We start from the raw sequence: 15,831 nt of genomic DNA on the forward strand, positions 1-15,831 counted from the left end.
ATTTACGGTGGGTGTAAACTGGATGCTGTTCTGCATGAGACTCAGAGTTAGGTGCAAAGTTTGGAGACTGTTTGTGCTTTTCTTTTCAGTGTACTTACACTGCCATCCATTAATGCAAAGAAAAGTACACAGCAGATTGTGTCCCCACTATGCACCCATAGCTTTTAGAGGGAGTACAAGCTCAGAGTGGGTAACACAGGGGATACAGACACAGATTTGGATTTGTGATTGCCCTCTCCAGCACAGCCCATCCTCATTGAGTGCTGCAGCCAGTGTGTCCTGCCTGCACGCAGGCCTACTCTCTACAGATGAACAGATGAAGCTCTGGAAGTGGGACAGGGGCTATTTGGACAGGAATTAAGGGGTGTGTTAAATTTCTGCATGCATGATCAATGGGGTTGAATGGTGGGGTTGGGGAGAGTGGAGGAGCAGCACACGGGGCAGGGACAGAGAGTGAGTTAGAACAAGCGGTGAGAACACACAGAGGCAGCGAGCAATGGCTCACTAATGAGAGATGGACAGTGTGGATTGTGTCTCATTACTAATCAACATAGCTTTGAGTTCTCTGGAGAGGGAAAATGCAAGCTCTAATGTGTGCTGCATGTGTTCCTTTTTGATAAACCCAGCTTGTGTGGTGGAGCATTAGTCACAGCGGTATCTGAGCTGTTGGAAGTCCGCACACACTGCCCTCTGTCCGCTTGGGTGAGGAGTTTCCTCTGAATAGTACAATGGGACTTAATTACAGGTCAGTGGCATGTCTCAGGGAGATAGAGGGAGCTCTGTTACCCTTCCAAATACAGTATAATGCCATCTTCCCAAGGGTGGGGTGGGGTAACAAGAGCTTGACACAAAAAAGGTGCTGATAGGCTGAACCTGAGAATGGTATAAGGTGATCTAGGCAGTGAAAGTGAACATTTTGCTCTGAAAAAAGAGAAGAAAGATAAAAGCTTTTTTGCTTGTTTAGTTTTCCCCTCTTTCCTCTCCAGCTCCTTTCCAACTTATCATTCTGGCCAACTTTCTCTGACAAAAGGAGAATCAAAGACAAAGAAATGTTGGATTTGGAAAAAAATAAATAGAAAAAAATGGAGCCTTCCAGTACTGGAAAATCTGTGATGACATTCAAAGCATGAATAGAGTATAACACCACCTGTGAAAGCTCAAACCTGCTCACAGTTTCATTACACTAAAAAATAACTGTTTAAAAAAAAAATAATAATAATATGTGCATATAAGCACAAACAGCACCAGTGGTAAAAAGTAACATGGTGTTCTTTTCTCCTGGGAGGCTATAAGCACACAGGGTCTCATAACATGTAAACATGGTCCCAATATGAGAACAAATCCTCAAAAACTACTTCCTGTTCAAGCACAATTCTTGGGTTTCATACTTATCAGGTCTTACTCATAGCAACGAAAAGTCAGGTTGGTAGGAGGTTGGTATTAGGAGGTTGGTAATGTAGTTATGTACAGTGCATATAAAGAATGAGTTAAGGTAGAAAACACAAAAGATGTGTATCTAGATCACAAGGCCTGAGCTTAAAACGGTAGAGCTTCTGGCTTGGGTTTCAAATGCTGTTAGTACTTTAGGGAAGAACAAAATTAGCTTTGAAGGCTTCACTTTATTAGTTTGATGTGCAAACATAAAAATGAGAGTATTCTCTAAAAGGTAAAACTTGGATCCATTAAAAACAAATATATAAATCACATCTTTTTATCGTCCGTCTTATCTCTTTAATCATCTTGCACAGCCTCAGATTTACTCGGTTGCAGGACTGGACTCTTAACTTTAAAAGTGACAGGACCAAACTGTCCACCTGTAAATCAAGAAGTTAGAAATAGTTTTACTTCAACCAACAATGAGAATTTAATATTTTTTTCCACACTTCTGATCATTTTGATTGTAACTCAGAAACAGGATGTTAAAAGCTGGACTTTGAGGTAATGTGCTCTTTATGTTTAAAGTGCTTCTTTCACCAGAGAATTGTGCATATCCTGTTTAACAAATAGTAACCTGGGGACACACGCATCTCAACGAATGACCCACATTTAGCAGTTAATATAAAACATATTACGATAAAAAGGTGTTTCCAGGCTTGTTGTAAAAGAGAACACACTTGAAACAACGATGAGTGTGTTACGGTCTCATGTACAGATGATACAACAGCGCTCTCTACTGTCAGAAAGGTCAGATGAAGCCACGGCTGATCTGTAGTTCGGTGCATCAAGCCCCCCCCACCCTTTTTTTTTTTTTACATAAAAAAGGGGCTTTTTTATGCTTTGATTAACCTTTTTTAAAAATACCTTTGATGCAAATAAATAAAAAAAGAGGTTGAAAAGCCTCTCTGTGTCCTAAAAGTCTGTTTCATAATAAATCAAGAAATAATTCCACAAAATGCTCAATCATTGCTTCTCATTTATGCTTCTTCCTTTTTATTTGCTGTTTTCAGCTTTAAGAAATATGCTGTGGCCTCTGGATATGGAACATCTCTCACTTTTATTTATTGGTTTTTGTTTTAAAATGCACTTTGGTCACTGTTGGGGACTGAGGGAGTGGGGACAAAGTTCACAGGGCGCTTGTAAGGAGGAGGGGGTGACGAGGAGGAAGGTTAAAAAAAAAAATTGACCTTTGAATACAACACAGCAGGTGGAGAGCTAAAACTAGGCAGCTCAGGACACATCGGGAGGAAATTCAACCGAAGAAAATGAAAGTATAATTTCTCTTTAGCTAAAGAGGGACAGCAGATACAATGAGGCCCAACGCTGGTTGTGTGGCTGCCATTTGAGTGTGGCAGAGCACATGAGAGCAGTGTTTGTTTGTGAGGCAGTAGCGAGGTAAGGCATAAGACCAATGGAGGGAGAGGAGAGGGCCGGGGCAGCCATAGGCAGACCGAGTCATTTGACGGCCCTTCAGGAGCAGTTGATCTGGGCCCTGTTGGAATCTGGACTGTCCAGGGACATCTTGGTCCAAGCCATTGGAGAACTGGAACAAAGCAGGGCAGGTGCCAGCGGTGACAGGAGAGACAGGGGTGATGGAGAGAGCTCAGAAGAGGGAGAAATGGATTTCCCACCGCCTATATTCCGAGAGCTGGAGAAGCTTTCTCCAAACGAAGCGTCCAAACTGAGGGCTGAAGTCGACCAGCTACTGCAGTAAGTGGATCCGATACTTCTTTGGAAGCTCCACGGTAACAGTAAAATCAGCTTAACACCTAATAAACTCACTCAGCAGTTTGTTTGTCCAACAGAGTCTCACGTTAAATTTAAAAAGTGATTAGTTTTACCCTGCTTCCTCGTTTTTGTCTCCAGTATAAGAAAGCCAAGCCTGTGAGTTTACCTGTCTCTACCACTACACCTTTTATCTTATTAAACATGGTTGTCTTCTCTTTACCAAATCCTCCCTCCTTCATGTGCTCTTCTGTCTCTCTCTCTCTGCAATCTGGTCTCTGAGGCGAATTTAAAGAGGGTTCCTCCTTTGCTAGTTACTAATTACCCACCCCCATCATTATTCACTTGCCATTTCTTAATAAATAAGCTACATGCATTCAGGTAGGTGAAGATTAATGGAGCAGGGCTGGTTGTGAGAGGCTATGTTTGTTCAACGCTCAAGCAATGTTTCTGCATTCATTTTAGACCTGACTTGGAATATTTGGAACACAGACATTTCTTAAGCAAGTATTTCATACATTATATTCTTACGTGAAGAAAATGAAAAAAATAAATATTTCATATATGTGATCTTTTACGAAAAATAAAATACTTTGAGTTTGCGTCTGATAAAGTCGGACATTTTTGCAGCGTTGTGTATTTTCGCTGCTTCGAACTGTGAGACAGAGCATTAAATTAGGCCTCATAAACCTTTCACATGTTTTTTCCCCTCCAGTGATCTGAAAGAGCTGGACTTTGCTCCTGTGTGCTTTCCCTTATCTCTCTCTGTCAATAAGGCCCTCTGTAACTTCCCTCTGAGTGGCCATACAAGTCAAATATTGTCACAGCCTTTACTTGTTTAACAACTCTCTAGAAACTGGCAAACTGTCTGGCAAAATACCCAAAACATTGCAGAAAAGACACAGGATTCACCTCTGTCCAAGAAATGACATGTATATATCAGCTAAGGTGTGTATGTCTATGCAGAGAAGACACTTTCAGATCATTAACTTGAATAAAAGTAGAAGTGCAGCTACAGCATGAAGAACTGATCTACGATAAGTGAATCCTGCATGAAATATCCTACTTATGTAAAAGTATGTAAGTATTAGCAGCAAAAGGTATTAAAAGTAAAATAGTAAAAGTACAGTTGTGTTCCCTGTGATTATATATGACATTATTATGGTTATAAGGCATCAGTTTGTAAATAGGGTGTGAAGATAAATATGAGGGGTTCTGATACAACACTCAGTTTGGATTTTCTGCTCTAATGTTGGTGAGATCATTTACATTTATTTAAATCAAATAATGTGAGATATTTAAAGGGAATACCCTTTTAAAATGTGGCCATGACTTCACAAGGCTTTTTGTCAAGACTTCAGAGGCTGAAAAAAGGTTTTCAATTGTTCTATTATGATTGTTACAAAATCTTAATCTTGGAAACTAGAAACAAAAAAAAAAGGCAAATACTGAAAAGATGCATTAGCATCGAATGCAAATATTTAAGTAAAGAGCAGATACCTCAAAACTGTTAAGTACTAACCTGATGCATCAGATGGTTTGTCTCAAAATTTTCTCGTGATTATGATCTCAAAAACCTCATAAGAATCCAGCTGCTTCACAAGGTAACTGAAGCGCAGCACTTAACTAAATGCATACTTACTTCACCTCTGTCTAACAGGGAGGACCCCTGGCATGTTGCAAAAATGGTTAAAAGCTACATGCAGCAGCACAACCTACCTCAGAGAGAGGTGGTGGAATCCACAGGGCTCAATCAGTCCCACCTCTCCCAGCACCTCAACAAAGGCACACCCATGAAGAACCAGAAAAGAGCTGCTCTGTACAGCTGGTACGTCAAGAAGCGGTGCGAGATCAGCCAGCGTGAGTACACAAGCCACCATGGAGCACCAAGTTCTTCTTTCAAGCAAATAATCACAAAAATATTGCTTTTCTTACACATAAATGTTTTAAGAGAGAGAGAAAAAAAAAAAAACTGTATTTCCTTCCAGAATTTACCAATGCCAAACACGGCCTTACACCTGTTGAGGAGCAAGGAGAGGAAGCCAAGAAAGGAAGAAGGAACAGGTTCAAGTGGGGCCCTGCTTCCCTCCAGATCCTCTTCCAAGCTTATGAAAGACAGAAAAATCCAAGCAAGGAGGAAAGAGAGGGGCTGGTGGAGGAGTGCAACAGGTGAGGCTGGAATCTCGTAAGCTTTGCCGTGTCCATTTGGGTCAACCAGACCGAAATCAGGTGTCAGATTTGTGTGGTAAAAACCTGTATTACAATATTAAACACTAGACTAGCTATAATCTATTTTAATCCTGGTGCAGATATATCTGACACCACCTTATGCAAAATGGATAAAAAGTACTACAGGAACCCGTCACCCTTCAACAATTATCAAGACACGAAATTTCTCATGTAATTTGGTGATAGGCCACATGTGGACAAATACCATCGAGAATGTATATCTTTGAAATGTAGAGCCATTTATCGTGTGCTCTTCCGTTTTCAGGGCAGAGTGTCTCCAGAGGGGGGTGTCTCCCTCGCAGCTTGCTGGCCTGGGCTCCAACCTGGTTACTGAAGTCCGAGTGTACAACTGGTTTGCCAACCGCCGTAAAGAGGAGGCTTTCCGTCACAAGCTGGCCCTTGACACACCTTTCACCAACCAAACAACTTCCTCCTCCAACACCCCACTTCCACCTAGCCCTGAGCACGGTAATGCCTTGACAACTTCAAGCCAGCCTCAAATATGATACACAGAAGCTTAAAAGTGAAAACAGAGTATCTGCTATCAGAGGAGGCAAGATAGAGCCCCGTTGAGACGAAGAGACTTCATTTTTACACTCTTCTAGACATGACTACTGGTTGTAGCAGTAATGTAAGCTTGTCATTGATCTGTGACCCGATTGGGTTTGTTCCCAGGTGTGAAATATAGCCATCAAATCTCATGCGACCCTGTGAGCTCAGCTCGAAGTAGCGGAGGGGAGAGAGGGGGGCGTCTCGTGGTCAGTCCTGTTCACCTGGAGCCCAGCCACACACTCCTCGAGAGCCATAACCCTAAGCTGGTGAGAGTGTGTGTTACGGTCCTTCAACAGTTCACAGAACAGACCCCTTTGCATGCACTGCAGCCATCACGACCATGCTTTCCCTTGGTTGCAGGTGTCCAGCAATTGCCCACTACCCCCAGTAAGCACTCTGACCTCCCTGCACAGCCTGTCTGCCTCCCCTGCATCCTCACAGAGCCTCATCATGGCCTCTGTGCCTGGCGTCATGAGCCTGGGAGAGCCCTCTCTTCTCATTGGTAACACAAGCGTTCAGTTTACTCTCTTCACTTTTGAGAATAAAAAAAGAAACTTGCTGAACGTGCTGTGATTTCCTGGCGTTTCACAGGTTTAACCTCCGCACAGCCGCAGACCGTGCCCGTCATAAATAACATGGGAGGCGGTTTCACAGCTCTCCAGCCACTCTCATTCCAGCAGCAGCTTCACGCGTCTCACCACCAGCCATTATCACAGCAGCTTCAGAGCCACATGGCGGCCAGTCCATTCATGGCAACCATGGCACAGCTGCCATGTCACAGTAAGACCGCAGCAACATGACCTCAGTTCAACAACTTACGTTCAGTCAAGGTTCATCAATCTGTTCCTCATTACAGTGTACAACAAATCAGACTCGCCCCAGTACCATTCATCCAGTTTGCTGTCCCAAGCCATGGTCATCACCGACAGCAGCAGTCTGGGGACTCTGACCAGCCTCGCTGCGGTCAGACAGGTACCGACTCGGGTGGGCTTTTTGGTCTGCTTAAGCCTCAAATGTTCCGCTTTGAAATCGTGTTCTTGAATTTTGTTTCGGGTAGATTCTCACGACAGATCCCGAAGAACAGACAGACCCACCTTTACAGGAGGATTCTTTACACCTGCAGCCCCACACACCTGCAACAGGTAGCGTCCACAACTGACTGCATGCCAAGTAACACGTTTCAAAGGGACTTTAACCAGGATTAAACTGATTTAGTGAATTTTAAAACTTTTAATGATCTGCAGTGATGTTTAGTTGAAGCTGAAAGTCCCTAATGATAGTAAATCAAATAAAAGTCATATAGTGAGTGGGAGATTTGCTCAACTGGTTTCCTGCCAAGAGTTAGATGGGAAGATATCCTTCTCATATCTTCAATATAAAAAAGTCAGCCAGTTATCTGAGCTGAGCTGTTTTGTCACAAGATGCAAAGTGTTAATAAAGGAGGCCCATAGGTGCTTGATGGGAGATTTGTTAACATGCTGCTGTTGCAAAACAATATTCCATTTGTGTTATTTTCAAGTGATTGCACTCTAATCCATCTTTTGGGGAAACGGCTTTGTGTCTGTTCCCAGATGGCTTCAGATGCATATGCATTTATTTTAGTGGTAAATCTGGTTGCACTCAGTCTTTGTGAAAACATCTACATCCAAACATAACTTCTCAAATAGCTCTTGTTAATCAGTTAATCATGGTGTATATAATTCATTTGGGTGTTGCTTTATATTTACAGTCTTCTGTCAGAAATGTGGTCTTACCGCTGTTTCTTTTCCTTCCATACAGCTAACAACACTTTTGAGCACAGCTGCATTCAGCAGAATTTCTACTTCAACGAGTTGATATTGTACTTTCTGACCACTCTTTTTGGCACCCTCAGTGCCTTCCGCAGACTTGAACTTGTTGGAAATAGACGTTAAAACCTTAAAATGCTGCCTGATAGACGAACAAATGTTCTGTTTTGCCAAACATTTTAAAGGCAGTAATAAAATGGTTTTCTGACTTTTATCAACAGCTTCCTCTGAGAGCCTCGAGCTGTATCCTTCCTCTCAGACGACAGAACGGCATCAGTCTCATCTCCTCTCGCCTTCACCAACAGACATCAGCTCTTACATGCCTTCACAAATGGTATCTACAGCACAGTAAACCTTTGGTGGCCATGAAGCGTCTCCTCCCCGTCAGCTGAAGTTTGAAGGCGTTTGGGATTCCCAGAGAAGCCTGAAACGAGGGCTGACCAATGATGACTACGACTCAAACACCATACAACTATAATCACAACAAGGACTAACATTTGATGAATCTTTGAAGTAGCAGAGAATCAACTCAAGATCAACATCAAAATGTGTTTTTTTAAATAATGTTCTGTAATATTCACTGTAAATTCAGGTGAAACTTAGCAACTTGTTACCCTGCACTGGTTTTAACTCACTGCTTTGAAATGCTCGTTTCTCACATTCACGAAAAAGTAAAGACTACTTCAAATGTGCCGTCAACAGTGTATGTAAAAGGTTTAATGAACAAAGTGGCTTTCCTCCTCTATCCTCACAACGTTGTGGAAAATACCACACCAACCAGTCGCTTCACCGTGCTGTGGCCGAATGTGAAGGCCAAAAAAAAAGGGCAGCGTATAAAAAAAAAAAAAATCAGTTCAAAGCTTCTTCCTTTGCGTTTCCATTGCGCCTCTTTTTCTTTTTCCTTTTGACTTGAATGTGTTCCTGCTCTGAGTTCCCGTTCTCACCATTGCTTGGACTAGAAGCAAAACCTGCAGAGTCCACCTGCTCACTCTCTTCTCGACTCCGTTTCCTCTTCTTCTTCTTCTTGACAGCGAGACTCTCTTCTTCCTGTGATGCTTTCTTCTTTTTCTTCGTTCTTTCTAAGCTGGGAGGCTGTGCTGAGGCTTGTGAAGGTGTAGAGGAAAATGACGATGAGGGTAAGAGATCAGTGATGGACACCGCTGCCTCCTTCAGTCTTGTCTCCATCTCACTATCGCTGTCACTGTGAGGGGCAGAAAAATGCAGAAAAGGTCAGTGGAAGGGTACAAAGGCTAATCTAAAATGACAATAATTAAAACAAATATGAAAAACCTTGAGCTGGGAACAGGCCGATGCCTCACAGGAGCTGGAGGCTCATCAGCTTTCTGTCCTGGGACAGATGTAGAAAACAGACGAAACCCTATAAGGAGAAGAGTTCAACGTTTACAGAGACAAACCTTCAAGAAAAGCAGAATCTAACAGAAAGAGGCAGACACGTTACCTTCATCGTCATCGCAGCTTGTAGATTTCAGACAAGATGAGGCGTCAGGCTGCATCACTGAAATGCAACTAACAGTAAAAATATGGCTTAAAATCTGGTTTCCTCCAGTAATTACCACCCTTTATATCAAAACATTACCCTTTCATGCTGTCAAACATGTTACCTGTCGAGATGACGTCCCAACTTTTTAGCAACGTGTGCTCGAAATTCTTTGGTGACCTGGAGCTCGTTGCCATCATGTTCATGGTCAGCAACAACAACACTGTTCCAAAAAAACAAACAAACAAAAACCATTGCTTTCTAATTTACGCGTTCAAATTCATTTTACACAGTTGGTCATTCATTTTCAAATATATGGCTTCAAGGTACAAGCACAGCATATGTTTTGTTAAAAAGTTACAAGTGTGTTACATTTATTGGAAGCTCAACCAGTGTTTTCTTGTTTCTTAACTGCGGTGTAATTTATGAAAACTTACCGTTTTGACTCTTTAGCAGTGCTGTCCCCACCTTAAACCAGACCAACAGGCAGAATTAATGGAGGTTAATTGAATTTGCTTTCTGAGTTTTGTTTAAACGCACCAGTAAGCTAATGTGCTAGCTTCTCTATTGCAGGAAACTTACGACAATAGAGAACAAATTAAATGTTCTTACTTTTGTAAAATCGTTGACTTTAATATATTTAACTTAACACGGACTTCACCAGGCTAAAACATTCTAAAACAGGCTAAAACATTCTGCACAAATTGTATATGGGTTGTAAAATGACAGTAAACTTAGTCTCTCACTCCAAACATCACAGAACTTTTACCTTTCGTCTTGTTAGTTTTTATCTCCCAAACTGCTTCCTGACATCTTTTAAGTTCTTCATCGTCACTACTACTCGAGTCGTCCAAAACACGAACCGTCTTTTTAGCGGTGGCCGCCATGTTTGTCCCATGTGTCGCTTGTCCGTTTTTTTTAATTTAGCTGAGAATTCTGGGTAACGTAGTCTTCAAGCTATCCGGTAAAGAAAAAGGGACTCGTTTCTCACACGTGAGTTTTTATTAATCCAGACTTTTATACAGTTGAAAAACAAAACCAGATGGGAACATCTATGGCCAAACGATTCTCTCAAAAGTAAAATGTCATTTTTACTTTTACAATAAGCAGTGAATGACAGCAGTACAAACAAATTCAATATTAGCGTACAGTAGATGCCTTGCAATTTCAGGTCAAAATAAGTCTGACTTGCACATTATTCAGTTTGGGCAGCAACCTTTCAACATTGAAAATTGTTAGGTTTAACAATGTCAGAGGCAAAAACTTGTTTTTTTGTTTGGTGCACAAGTTTGGGCCACATCAGGTATGTAATGCAAAATAGGTTTCAACGTGGATTTGTTTTGCTGTCGGACATCTTTTTAAAACAGCAATTCCAGTTCCACGTAAATGCATTTTTTGTGAAAACCGCCCAATATAAAACGTGAATTACATGCAACAGGTTACAGAATAAACAGTTTTGAGTCAATCACAGTGTTTTAGTGCAGATGTTAAGTGTATCCACTTCTCAAGGCCTTCTTATAAACTACCACTGACATATTGGATCGCAAGACAAGGTACAGCCTCCTCCGCTGCCACAGCAGTCTCAGATACATACACTGAGCTAAACTGTCAAAAACCGAGAACGTACATGGTAAAGGTTCAATAGGTTTGATCTGTTAACCTATTAAATTAACTGCTACTGGTCCTTCCTGACTGTGATAGTTATTGCAACTACACAAAAATATCTTAAAACAGGTTGGAAAACATCTCTTATACAAGGTAGTACTGCATGTTGGTGTACTTGCCTTCTGCTGTGTTTTTCACACTGGTCAAAGACACTAAATTTTCTCACATTGAAAAGAAAAACAAAATCAACACCAGGATTCAAGGCACATGAAAGAAATGTTACAATGTAGAGTAAGAGGAAGCCACAGTCATTTGTATGTTGAAAAAATAGCTCCACACTAATATAAGTATGATTTAAGTACAAATTTCCAAAGGGCAAGGCTGTCTGTTTACAATGTTTTGACGTTTTTTCCTGCTTTATTGATGTGTATTTTATGTTGCTGGTGTTTTCAATGAATTATAGGCATTCTAACTTTCCAGTAGATTGAATATAGTTGAAAAGTATCACAGTAAATGACCACCTAATCAAATCGACACTTCTTCTATAAAGTTTAAGCATGATTTAGACAGGACTTATTCCACAGCTATGTGCAAAGTTGCATTAGATTGCACAGGGGGAGATCATTAGTAGTAAAATGGGCAAAAATCTGCAACAGTTGAAGTAGGCAGAGCCTCTGTGAATTGAAATCTGAAAAGTCCACCTACCCTCGTGCCTCATTAAAAAAATCTATTTGAAAAATCTTGGTAATCAATCAACTACCAAGTTACATCTGTCTGTACAAGTCAAGTTGTATGTTACTGCGATACTTCATCTGTAAACTGAGAACCTGAACGCACAGCAGCAGGAAAACTGACCATGAGATCAGCTTAAAAGATATACCACAATTATGGAAAACTCAGCTTCTAAACTAAAGGTTCACAGTACTGTTGTGCCAAATAAACCAGGAAGACAGACATCAGATGGTTAAATAACAATGTAGCCATGTTGGAGTGGATGATGAAATCGGAGCAAATGGAAGTAGACAAAAGACCTGTAGATCAGATTTTCATGTACCCCAGATTTTTGCTAGAATGACCAAATGTTGTTTAACAGTTTCAGCAAGGAGAATATGGCATCTGAAATCGTGTAAAGACTGCAGACTGTTCCTTATTTAAAATATATTCTACCAAAGAAGAGACTGATCAATTTACAAATATATAATGAAAAATAGACACCTTATCTGACATGGTCCCAATGAGTCCCACCTGTTACTTAAGGAAGAATCTACCTCAAAACAAACTAAAATCATGCTACATAGTTATCTGTTACTATCAACAGTGGAAAATATCTAGTTAAGGTTGATTTTCCATACAGAAAACCCAACTATCACTTGCAAAAGGTAGAGCAACCAAACATAAACAGACAAGTAATTTATATTCTAACTAATCCAGTCTAAAAGAGTTGTCTCAGAGTTCTGTGACTAAAAGTGTCCCCTTCCAGCAGAGACGGCAAGAAACCTAAGGCAAAAGTGTTCAAGCAGGAACTTCATACTTGTATAACAAATATATATATGTAAGGAAGAAAGTTTCAGTCGAATTTAACAGAAATGTTGAACAAAACATCCATCTGAGTTCCAAAAACCAAGCTACATGAGGTACTATTGAATGGATCCATGATTTCATATGAAGGCAGAGGTGGCCTGTTTTTTTTTTTTTAAAGTATGACGCCACATTTTTAAAAATGTCCACAAAGGAGAAAATACTTCTGCCCCCCCCCCCAAAGGAAGGTTTTTGAAGGGGTGTAATCCAGGAACTCTATCCACAGGGAACTACTGCACCCATTTTTCTTTTCAGATATTACAGCCCACCATTGTAGGCATAGTCTGCCTTGTTGTGCATGATGAGTTTGTTGTCCACAAAATAGAAACTGTCTGATCTGGTCTCGTAAGGGTGATCCACCATTTGGCGAACTGGAAGAGGAGAAAGAGAAACACTGAGTATGAATGTATGGATCATTGTGAAGAACAACTGATCCAATAGTGTTGATGAAGCGGACTAGAACTCACTGAGGTCGTCTGGAAGCTGTGGAAACTCATAAATGTGTTCGCATGTGTTGCGACTGTTTGGTATGCAAAAGCCGAAGTCAAAGTCGAAATTCTTGAGGAGGCGTCCCTGAAAGTAATGCCTCTCGATCATACGAAAGCTGTTAATGGGCCGGTCACCCACTGTGAACTCAACACTGCAGATCAGAAGGCGACACAACATGTTAAGGCTAACTCGCAGAGAGGGGCGAAGATGACGGCTATGCAGGCAGAGAGTCTGTTTACTTACGTCGCTCCGACGGTGCGCAGCTTCAGGAAGGCTGGTGTAAACTGGTATCTGACAAAACGTCCCGCACTGGTGTCCACATCTCCCGTCTCGTCCTCACTGTCCACAAGACCTGATTCAAAGAACACTCAGCTGACTGCCATGCAGACGTGACAAGAACGGATGAAATGCATAGCTAAATGCCTCATTAGATCTTGAAAGAAACAGTCCCATGCTATTGATATCGTTATAATATTGGGGGAGGGGGGCAAGGATGACAAGGGTGACACAGCGCTTTATAGACTGTGCAATGCCTTTAGGTTTTAACTGGACAATATTCTTGTGTCTGTATGAAAGTCCAATGACTCACAATGTCTGCACTTTATTCAACCTATATCTTAACAATATTAAGCTGTGTTCTGTGGTTAATGCATGTTAATGCATGACTCACCGCTGTTAGGGGGCTTGGCGATCTCAAAAAGCACTGTGCCAGTCTCAAGATCTCTGATTTTGAAACGTGTGAAGTCGATGTTGTAGATATTGTCCTCAGGTCTGCAAAGATAGTCTACAACATGGAATAAGACTGCAAGTTAGGAATATATATCTGGAACTGAGGCAGCACTGGACAAGCAACTCGGATTTCAGTATCTGCTGTCAGGCTCCTGCACCGTACAGCGTTTCAGTTAAGTTAAAATGAAAAATGAGAGGCGCAAAAGTAACGGACCGGTTGTCCGATAACTGACCAAAGGATTTACTGTGTGTTGAAGCAGGGCAGTTACTCACAGGTTGGAAGGGGATATCAATTTGTGGGGGTGGGGAGGCTGGAAAGAGGCCAAGAATCCAAACAAATAAATTAAACAGTCTTCATTCTGCTTTTAATGGAGGTTTCTGCTAAAAAAACTGAATGATGTTGAGTCTGCTCATCCAAATTTGTTTTTCTATGTTCAACTATAATGCTGATGTTTAATCAGTGTGACACGATTAGCCAACAGAAAACAGGCTGAATTTGGTCTTGCATGTGCCATTCAGAGTTCCTCCAACAACTTTTCACATACGCACATATTTTATCATGCAAGAAATAAAATCTGACCGAAACCAATTGTGCAACTACTGTATGTTAACCTCGGATAAGTGGAACATAATGGATGGATAGACTACCTTTTCAGTACATAAAACCAGGCCTGAAGAAAACAAAATAAAAAAAAATCAAGAGGAATATTTATATTTTAAAACATATAGCAGACATCACAATGGGAGCAGCTAAAGATCTTTACACAAACTAAAACAGTGTTTGGACCAGCTCTTCAGCTCTTTAAGCTCCGGAGGAGGCTGATGAAGACCCATTCATTTCAATCAGGTGGGACACGTGGAAAACATGCTGAGTACCTTAAGAACCAGGGATGGGAAACGGTGAACTAAAATAATTTGTGATTATTGCGTTACAACACTCGTACTGAAGAGTTACAGCTTTGAAAACTCCCAAAGAAGAACATGCCCCATTTTCTTACAATAAGAGGAAGTTAAAGTCTGTTGTGTGTCTTTCTACTATTCAATGGTCACTTAGCTCATAGGGCCAGGAAATAAATGAGCAAAAACAGAGTTTTGGTATCCTTATGGACAAATGTCTTTTTATGTTTTTGCAGGATATTTTAGGTCATTTTTGTTTTGTCTTCATAGCCTCCAAAGTTATCATTGAGTGCACATTTGTGGATGTCAATATTGTTGAAAACTATGTACTTTTAACCAGTTCTTAACATTTTATATTAATAATATTCTTTTTTCAAAGGGCATACAGAGAAAAAAACTGACTCTGGAGGGTTGCTCATGTTGTGTTGGCAAAACCAAACAATCATACTGACTACCAACAACCTGCAAGCAGAGCCGTTACTAAATAAAACTGGGTGGAGAACAAAATTAAGTTTTAGTCCGACGGTTCCAAATTGACTTTTCAACTGTTTTGGTCCTTCTGTTGCAAAGAGATGGATGCAGCTTTAGCACAAAATCCCACTGAGTGCCCCAAATTCCTACTTCCGCCTTTGAAAATAGTCAAGAAAAAAACACACATAGCGTCAAACAAAATAAACAAGCGTTACGAGCTTGGTTAATCTAACAGACTCTGTGTACGAATTACAATTTCTAGACTTTAAAGACGTGCGGGGAAAACCGCTCACTTAACATTAGCCTCAATTAGCACAGGATACTTGGTGACCATTGAGATGTGATTTTCCAGATGTATGTAAAGATCATGTTAGCAAATAAAGTACCTTCCGTGACCGCCCTCAAACCCAGAACATGGTCTGGAGAAATATCTCTGCCCAGAGCCCGGAGTTCATCCTCTGTGACCACAGGCCACTTATCCGTTTGGCTGCGCCTCGACTTCAGCTTCTTTAGCATTCCTCCTCCGTTTTTTTTCTCTCTGTGGTTCGTCTCCAAGCCAGTGTCTGTGTCCGTCTGTCCCTTACTGACTGCCTGTGACGGTTTGTTTCGAGAACCGTTCATATCGCACACTGTTGCGATTTAAAAAAAAAAAGAAAGACAGTTTTTCTTTATTTGAGGAGGACTAAACAAACTGCGAGTATAATTTCAAGATGGCGTAAAACGTGTTTGTTAGATAGAAACGCAAGCTTGTGATTGGCTTAGAGCGATGTAAGTTGTCATAGTTACCAAGGGGGTATGAATAGTTTATTGTTCAGGTCTTCCCGTTACCATTTT

The 15,831-nt window shown here is 41.0% G+C and overlaps 4 protein-coding genes across 4 annotated transcripts in view; 2 read left to right on the plus strand and 2 right to left on the minus strand.

The window, feature by feature from the left end:
- Window positions 1-13,611, plus strand: part of pla2g1b (phospholipase A2, group IB (pancreas)) — a 49,349-nt gene extending 35,738 nt beyond the window's left edge. Inside the window, exon 5 of the mRNA XM_072388420.1 lies at window positions 13,602-13,611. The gene's annotated coding sequence lies outside the window, so the exon portion shown is untranslated. The remainder of the gene's footprint in view (window positions 1-13,601) is intronic.
- Window positions 2,613-8,429, plus strand: hnf1a (HNF1 homeobox a). The gene is made up of 10 exons (XM_072388412.1): window positions 2,613-3,147; window positions 4,823-5,022; window positions 5,151-5,331; window positions 5,657-5,859; window positions 6,067-6,209; window positions 6,304-6,445; window positions 6,535-6,723; window positions 6,800-6,915; window positions 7,001-7,085; window positions 7,952-8,429. Exons 1-10 carry the CDS (start codon window positions 2,849-2,851, stop codon window positions 8,080-8,082), a joined length of 1,689 nt encoding a protein of 562 aa, XP_072244513.1. The 5' UTR covers window positions 2,613-2,848; the 3' UTR covers window positions 8,083-8,429.
- cunh12orf43 (chromosome unknown C12orf43 homolog) lies at window positions 7,368-10,131 on the minus strand. The gene is made up of 6 exons (XM_072388413.1): window positions 9,998-10,131; window positions 9,666-9,696; window positions 9,353-9,451; window positions 9,190-9,257; window positions 9,021-9,108; window positions 7,368-8,931 (listed from the first exon to the last, which is right to left on the minus strand). Exons 1-6 carry the CDS (start codon window positions 10,113-10,115, stop codon window positions 8,580-8,582), a joined length of 756 nt encoding a protein of 251 aa, XP_072244514.1. The 5' UTR covers window positions 10,116-10,131; the 3' UTR covers window positions 7,368-8,579.
- unc119b (unc-119 lipid binding chaperone B) lies at window positions 10,212-15,742 on the minus strand. The gene is made up of 5 exons (XM_072388416.1): window positions 15,384-15,742; window positions 13,571-13,684; window positions 13,144-13,252; window positions 12,879-13,051; window positions 10,212-12,782 (listed from the first exon to the last, which is right to left on the minus strand). Exons 1-5 carry the CDS (start codon window positions 15,616-15,618, stop codon window positions 12,670-12,672), a joined length of 744 nt encoding a protein of 247 aa, XP_072244517.1. The 5' UTR covers window positions 15,619-15,742; the 3' UTR covers window positions 10,212-12,669.
- Window positions 15,743-15,831: the final 89 nt, after the last annotated feature.

This window comes from Leuresthes tenuis, unplaced genomic scaffold (genome assembly GCF_036924035.1).
Source record: "Leuresthes tenuis unplaced genomic scaffold, fLeuTen1.0.hap1 SCAF_6, whole genome shotgun sequence".
NCBI classification, from domain to species: Eukaryota; Metazoa; Chordata; class Actinopteri; order Atheriniformes; family Atherinopsidae; genus Leuresthes; species Leuresthes tenuis.